The 6,844-nt window shown below is 36.9% G+C and overlaps 2 protein-coding genes across 4 annotated transcripts in view; both read right to left on the reverse strand.

Annotated features, from left to right (window-relative positions):
* The window catches only part of LOC114530010, a 31,542-nt gene extending 30,344 nt beyond the window's left edge, over positions 1–1,198 (reverse strand). The window contains exon 1 of the mRNA XM_028551577.1: positions 800–1,198. Within this exon, the coding sequence (XP_028407378.1) occupies positions 800–1,169 (370 nt within the window). The 5' untranslated portion in view covers positions 1,170–1,198. The remainder of the gene's footprint in view (positions 1–799) is intronic.
* Positions 1,188–6,832, reverse strand: LOC114530011. 3 transcript variants are annotated; one of them, XM_028551581.1, is made up of 3 exons: positions 6,644–6,832; positions 3,299–3,386; positions 1,188–1,923 (listed from the first exon to the last, which is right to left on the reverse strand). In XM_028551581.1, the coding sequence occupies exons 2-3, from the start codon at positions 3,331–3,333 to the stop codon at positions 1,257–1,259; spliced, it is 702 nt and encodes a 233-aa protein (XP_028407382.1). In that variant the 5' UTR covers positions 3,334–3,386; positions 6,644–6,832; the 3' UTR covers positions 1,188–1,256. The 3 variants fall into 3 exon arrangements, with proteins under 3 accessions (XP_028407382.1, XP_028407380.1, XP_028407381.1); XM_028551579.1 differs by having other exon boundaries at positions 6,619–6,832; XM_028551580.1 differs by lacking the exon at positions 6,644–6,832 and adding an exon at positions 5,655–5,728.
* Between the last annotated feature and the right edge of the window lie 12 nt (positions 6,833–6,844).

Raw genomic sequence — 6,844 nt, forward strand, 5'->3', positions numbered from 1 at the left:
CAAAATATTCAATGTCAGAAGTACAATCGAGAAACCTAAAATTTCAAAATTTAGCCTCAATTATGAAGCATGTAACATACTAATAACTAAAACCTCTCTAAGTAACTTGATTCATGGATCAACCAGATTAATCATTAGCTCAGATATAGAATACTGGGCCAGTATTTAAATATTTTATTAGGACTGTGACAATACTAATCTTGCGAAATTTTATTTCCTTGGAATTTCGCGCAATATAATAGACCCTTAGCATGTTAGACTACTTTTTGATCTGTGCAAAATAATCCAATCAAATCACCACAGCTGAAAAGAGCGTACCAAAATTAGTAAAAATGCAAAGTTTGGTTGCGAAATGTCGTAAAATACGGAAAATATAGCCTTGCAAAGTTTGAAAATTTGTATACTTTAGTTTAATGCACGAAAAAAGTTACCATTTTGGGCCCGAATGTGGTAACATTTTGCGTGCGTTAAACAAAAGTATACAAATTTGCAAACTTTGCAAGGCTATATTTTCCGTATTTTACGACATTTCGCAACCAAACTTTGCATTTTTACTAATTTTAGTACGCTCTTTTCAGCTGTGGTGATTTGATTGGATTATTTTGCACAGATCAAGAGGTAGTCTAACATGCAAAGGGTCTATTAGTCGACAAAAAACAGAGCAAACTACCGTGTGCGCAAAAAATTGTTTCGCAAATGGGAAGAAAATTCGGATTCCATAGACGGAGGATAAAAAATGTCCGATTTTATCTTAAGTAAGTTATATAAATGATAACTAATTGCAACATTTAAACAATACCGTAAGAAATATTCTGTTGGCCCTCTATTTTTGTGACACGTTGTTGAATGGCTTCATGTCCGGCCTGATGTAAATCAACTCTGGCTGAAATAGAACTCTGTTCTTCTTGAAGAACTTCTTGATTGGTTTTCAGTTGTTCTACTTGGTCAATTGTGGAACTTAGTTCATCTTGCATGGTATCCTGGGTAAGCTCCATATTTTTAACTCGTTTCTCGCAATTTTGTAAATTTTCGTCAGTATTTTCTAAAATTTCTTTCAAGTTGCACAATTCTTCTTGACTCTCAAACGCCATCTTGTTCACGTGACTTGACAATTTAGTAACATGTTCTTGCATTAGTTTAACTAGCTCCGAATCAATTGAAGCATTCATACACAATGCAACACCTAAAACAAGAAAAACTATAATTTAGAAACCATTCTGAGGCCAATATTCCTATTTAAAACTTTGCTTCTTTTATCATGCAATACGGAATAGAATATATGCAACAAGTAAAAAATTACATAAAAAACACATAACTTTGTCTTTCCAGTCATTAAGATCCGCTAAAACCCTCGATTCATCTGCAGGAGATAAACCAACTTCACTTAGCAGCTTTTCCATGTCGTCAAAACTCTTCTTGAAGTTGGATTCATTCCACTTAGTGACATCACAATGAGCCCAGGCGTTTCTACCTTCTCTAACAACATTTGCCGCATTTTGGAGAGCAGCAGAAAACACTGGAATTCTTCCAAGTAGAGTAAGCACAGCGGATGCATCACAAGTTTTGTCGAACGCGCTGAGCTTAGCCATGTAATTCTGCAGAAAGAGCTTGGCAAAGTCGATATGGGAAGTAACTTTGTAGTCAAACTTGGAGTAATCAAACTTTTTATGATGCGGGGCTTTTAACTTGGTATCATTCCCGTTGATGTTCTCGTATTTCATGGCATTACCAGTTGGATATTTCGGCGAGGGAAAGCTGTGTCTGGTCTGAACATGAATATTGTGGTTCAATTTAAGGTCGTTGTACTCCTTGAGAATTTCCTGCTCTAGAACAGGACGTATTGCAGGGACGACGACATGGTTGAGAGCAATTCCAAAGACGCACCATCGTTTATGGTTCTCTGTTAATGTGGTTAATTTTGACCTGGTTGACAAAAATAATATTATGAGCGTTTTTTCTGTAGATATTCACCGCGCTTTCGGCGAATAATTGTTAACTCATTACCAGCAAATCCGAAACTAGAACAAAGTTTGGGGGGGGGGGGTGTTTCCTCATATATTTAGTTATTTCCGACGGATTTCTTCTGTAAGTCCAATAGCTTACAATTAACCATGATTTGGTAATTATGATGTCAAAAATTTTGACATGGATAACCATGCACGCTATTTTAATGGTCAAACGCTTGTTCTATGTAAAGTTTCCAGCATGTTTGGCGCTCATATACAAACATTAAACAATACAAACAACCAAAGAGTCTCCTCTTGCAAGTTTGACTATGGCGCTGTAGTTGTTGGCTTCTCGCATGTCTTAAGCAGAAAGATTAAATTATGAGAGGAGCCACGCTGTTTTAATGGTCAAATGCTTGTCTCATGTAAAGTTGCAAGCATATTTCATGCTCATATACAAACATAAAGCAATATAACTATGCTTTGGTTATCATGTCAAATATTTTGACACGGATAACCATGCTGTTTTAATGATCAAATGCTTGTCCTGTAACTCCCGGTCGCAGAAAACAAGAGTTACAGGTTAGATGCCGATACAAGTGAGATAGAATATTCGAACTCAACAACGAATGTACAACTAATAAATTTTAATCAATTAGAACAAGGGCCTTTGTACAAGTCATGCAACGTGTCGAGATATTTGAATCGGTATAGCACGATGGGTAACTCGTAGGTTAGGCGTAGATAATATATTGTAGATGCGTAGAATTGAAAACTACATTTTAGGTTGATGAATAGACGCAAACGTAGATATAGATGTGGCTGGTGTAGGTTCGAACTAAGACATGACAGTAAAAACTACTAAACTAAATTGCTTAAACCATGCAGCAAAACACAATGTCAATGTCATTAACAAACTAACTATAAACAATAAATTATACAACGAATAACTATTAAACTTACGTACTTTGGTTTACACTTATATATACTCCAATCGTCGTAGATAATTTTTTGTGAATTATTTGCGCGTAATCAAACGTCTTTACTATATGACAGTCAAACGTAGATTGAATGTGTGACCTAGTGTTACGTAAAAGCTACCAAGGCAGTGTAGCCTGAAGGCAATTAGCTACACAATAGCACAATAAGCACAATGCTGTATATTTCAAACTAACATGCCCTTTTAAAGTTTCCAGCATGTTTGGCGCTCATATATACAAACAATGATTACTATCTTTCTTTCCAAAGTCAACGTTTAGGTAATTGGTTCAACTATGGTGTGCATATAGCTCTATTGTGCTTCTTCATAATTATAGAATAAAAATAATAATAATACTGCAAATACGAATTACCTTTTATGTGAAACAGTTTTCAATGTACTTGTCATTTTGTGGCTGTTTTTCGTAACATTTTTCGACTGTAATTTTCCACCAATATATCCTTTAATAGTAAAAAGTTTCAATTGTTAAGGAAACGCGAAATTAATTTTCGTGATAAATTTCCGCGGATCAGTTTCAATCAACATGCTTGCATGCATAAACAATATGAAGTTTACGATCTACGACAGGGTTATCTCGACGTCGAAATAGTAATAATTTTACTAAAAATTAACTACAGGAAATTAATTATGCTGCCAGGGCTTTGAAGTAATCATACAAACGTTTCAATTGTGCTAAGAACCTCCGATGTAGCTGATATTGCAGTTTCATATAAGCTATCAAAAAACTATTATGTCGCCGCTGCAAGTCATCGAGAGGCGATGAAAATGGCTCACTTGTGAAGGGGTCGTAAGAATCACAACGCAGTTGAGGGATCACAAATTATGGATACATATTGTCTCGCGCGTGGAGTTTCTTTGTTTTGCAAGCGCATCGTCGCGCTGGCCGCGTCGTAACTCGTGAATCGTAAACTCTCTATTAAACTCCCCTAGTAAACTCCCTATTACTTTGGCCCTTATGTAATCTCAACATTACGTCATCTGATTTAAATATTCTAGTGGGAGGTGATTTATTTCCGTCATTCCATTTGGATGACGTCATTTGACAATCAGATATAAATTTCTTTTGAGAGGAGATTTCCGTCATCCCCATTTAGGGCACAAATAATTGGCATTGAGTGCCACAGTCTGTCAATCTAAACAACGCTAGACATTCTTTCTCGAATCACCACATGGTGTAGAGTATACAGCACGTGTTTTTCACCCATTGGCGAAAATATGTTCCAGTGGGTCAAGGGTTTTACGGCAGCTTTCTTCATCATAGAAACTCCACACAGAAACCACACACTAGACCGGAGTGTCGAAACGTTGGGTCGTGAATTTAATCTTTGTGTGGTGATTACTTTCATTAATTAAACCAGAGTAGCGATAATTGCGATGGATTATATACCTGGTTGCCGTGCACTTATTATAATTTTAAATTCGATATTCAAACGCCATATATCATCTACCTACAGAATTCCCCCGCTAACTCGAACTCCCAAGGCGAAAGAAAAATTGTTCGAGTTAGCGGAGGTTTGAGTTAAGCGGGGTTGGTGTCAGATTACGTTTATATTTACGCGTACATTTGGATTGCCGCAGTTAATGCGTTTATTTGCTAAAAAATCCTGCTTTATATGATAATGAAATACTGATTAGAGCAGCGACACCATAAAAGTTAACTGGACATTAAAGTTAACTGAAGTTAATATGTAGAGATGGTACAAAAAGAACTAAAAAAGCTTGCATGATCAACAACGATCGTGACACTACAGATAATCTTTTAAAATTTAAATAAGATATTTGCTAGCCAATAGGAATTTTATGTATTCCGTCCTGTGTTAATGGGTTTGAAGGAGTTTTGGGCTAAAGGGTCAAGATAGTGTGAGGATTATATAATAGTGTTAGGCAGGTGTAAAGATGACGAGGAATGGCGTTCCGGCAGATATCCGGATAAGGAGGAGCCTAGGCATCACCAGAACGGTTAAATAAGGCTACTCATAAGCGAGTAGAATCAGTCGCCGAAGTCAACTGACAAGAATCAACTATCAAACAAAACGTTTTTATCTAAGCCCACCTCCTCCCCATCTCTGCATCCTATAGTTGTCATAGATGGCGCGATTTGTGCCCTCACCTTACTGGGCAAAACACTTTTGACGCATATGAACAATTAATATATATAAAGAATTTTTGTTAAAATTAACATTTTGAATAATAAACTGGCTAGGGGAAATTTTACTCCTAGCCCAAAATATCCCAAACTCATGTAGGGAGTCTTATTCGTAATTACCAATTTCATGCCCAGTAACAAGCTGCGGAAATGTAACATCATGGTATGAAAATGGAGTATTATTTCGACTTTGTATTAATTGTCAAGCTCGTCAGGATGGAATGCATAAAATCAATTATACATTTATACACCGATTATTTGACTTATTTCGATAGTTTCCAGTTGTCAAAATGCTAGATCTTCTCACATTTTAAAGTTTGCTGATCTATGATTCGAAACCAAAGTTCGAGAAGTTAAGCGGGGACTACTGTATATACCAGCTAGGCCGAATTTTAATATATAAACCGTCACAAACGTTAACACATCCTTTATTGCCAGTCTACTATAATTATAACAGCGGTGAAAACCACATCTTTGATTTGATCTATACCATCACTCTGACGGCAGAGTTTTGAAACTTGCCTTGAGCATCGATTAACAAAGATATATAAGTTTGTATTACCTGCACTGGTAAAAATATCACCTTGAATCTGCCGGGCAAACTTCTCGCTTAATAAATTCCTCTAAAACGCCGATGTTTTAAAATTTTATTGTCATTGAAGACTTTCGAATTGAAAGGACTCACTTTTAATCCATTTATGCACCAAATGAAACGCGTTGAAGTCGGCGTGTTAATTCGCATGAACTCGGCGTGTTAATTCGGGATAAGCGAAATAATACATGGAGTGTCCAGCGCATACGTTGATAGGAAAAAATTCCCTTATTTTTCCACTTTGTAAGGCTATTTTCACTTGGCGGAATTTTGCATGAAAACATACCATTGAAGCGTGCAGACATTGAAAACTTCCGCTCCGCGCCCAAAATCCGCCTAGTGGAGAACGTCCCTTAGCACGGAAATTTGATTAGTCATCAGTTTGCTTTATTTTTGTAAATAAGGTTCGTTTTAGACCAACAATCCTTCACTGAAAGACTTTTTTGGCGGATTGGCCCACAGGATACCTGGTAATTTCCCGATGCGCTCCTCATATTAGGGTGCTTTAGCAACGACTACGAGATTCGTCATTCTCGCGCGTTGTTTGCTTACGCCATCAACCAAAACTCGTAGTCGCCGGGTTTTTGAGTACGAGTTTGTTGGTGGAGTAAATTACGTAAGCGGACTAAATTACTATAAAGAATATTACCAAATCCAAGGGGAATTGGATTTAGTTCGAGTTTTAGTACATGAGGAGTTCGAGTTAAGCGAGTTCGTGTTAGCGGGGACTACTGTATATACCAGCTATAGGCCGACTTTTAATATATAAAGTTATAAACGGTCACACACGTTAACACATCCTTTATTGCCAGTCTACTATATAACAGCGGTGAAAACCACATTTATGATTTGATCTATACCATCACTCTGACGGCAAAGTTTTGAAACTTGCCTTGAGCATCGATTAACAAAGATATATAAGTTGGTATATTACCTGCATGCACTAGTAAAAATATCACCTTGAATCTGCCGGGCAAACTTCTCGGTTCTCGCAGTTATAAGGCTCAATAAATTCCTCTAAAACGTCGGTGTTTTAAAATTTTACTGTCATTGAACACTTTCGAATTGAAAGGACTCACTTTTAACCCATTTATGCACCAAATGAAAAGCGTTGATTGCGTGTTACTTCGGGAGAAGCGAAGTAGTGCAAGGAGTGTCCA

The sequence above is a fragment of the Dendronephthya gigantea genome, unplaced genomic scaffold (genome assembly GCF_004324835.1).
Source record: "Dendronephthya gigantea isolate DGI-Jeju-01 unplaced genomic scaffold, DenGig_1.0 000059F, whole genome shotgun sequence".
NCBI classification, from domain to species: domain Eukaryota; kingdom Metazoa; phylum Cnidaria; class Anthozoa; order Malacalcyonacea; family Nephtheidae; genus Dendronephthya; species Dendronephthya gigantea.

Coding starts and splice junctions, on each gene's coding strand:
- LOC114530011 (XM_028551581.1), bottom strand. CDS start 3,333: ATGACAAGTACATTGAAAACTGTTTCACATAAAAG. Junction 1,924..3,298: donor AAAACTGTTTCACATAAAAG/GTAATTCGTATT, acceptor TTTGTCAACCAG/GTCAAAATTAACCACATTAA.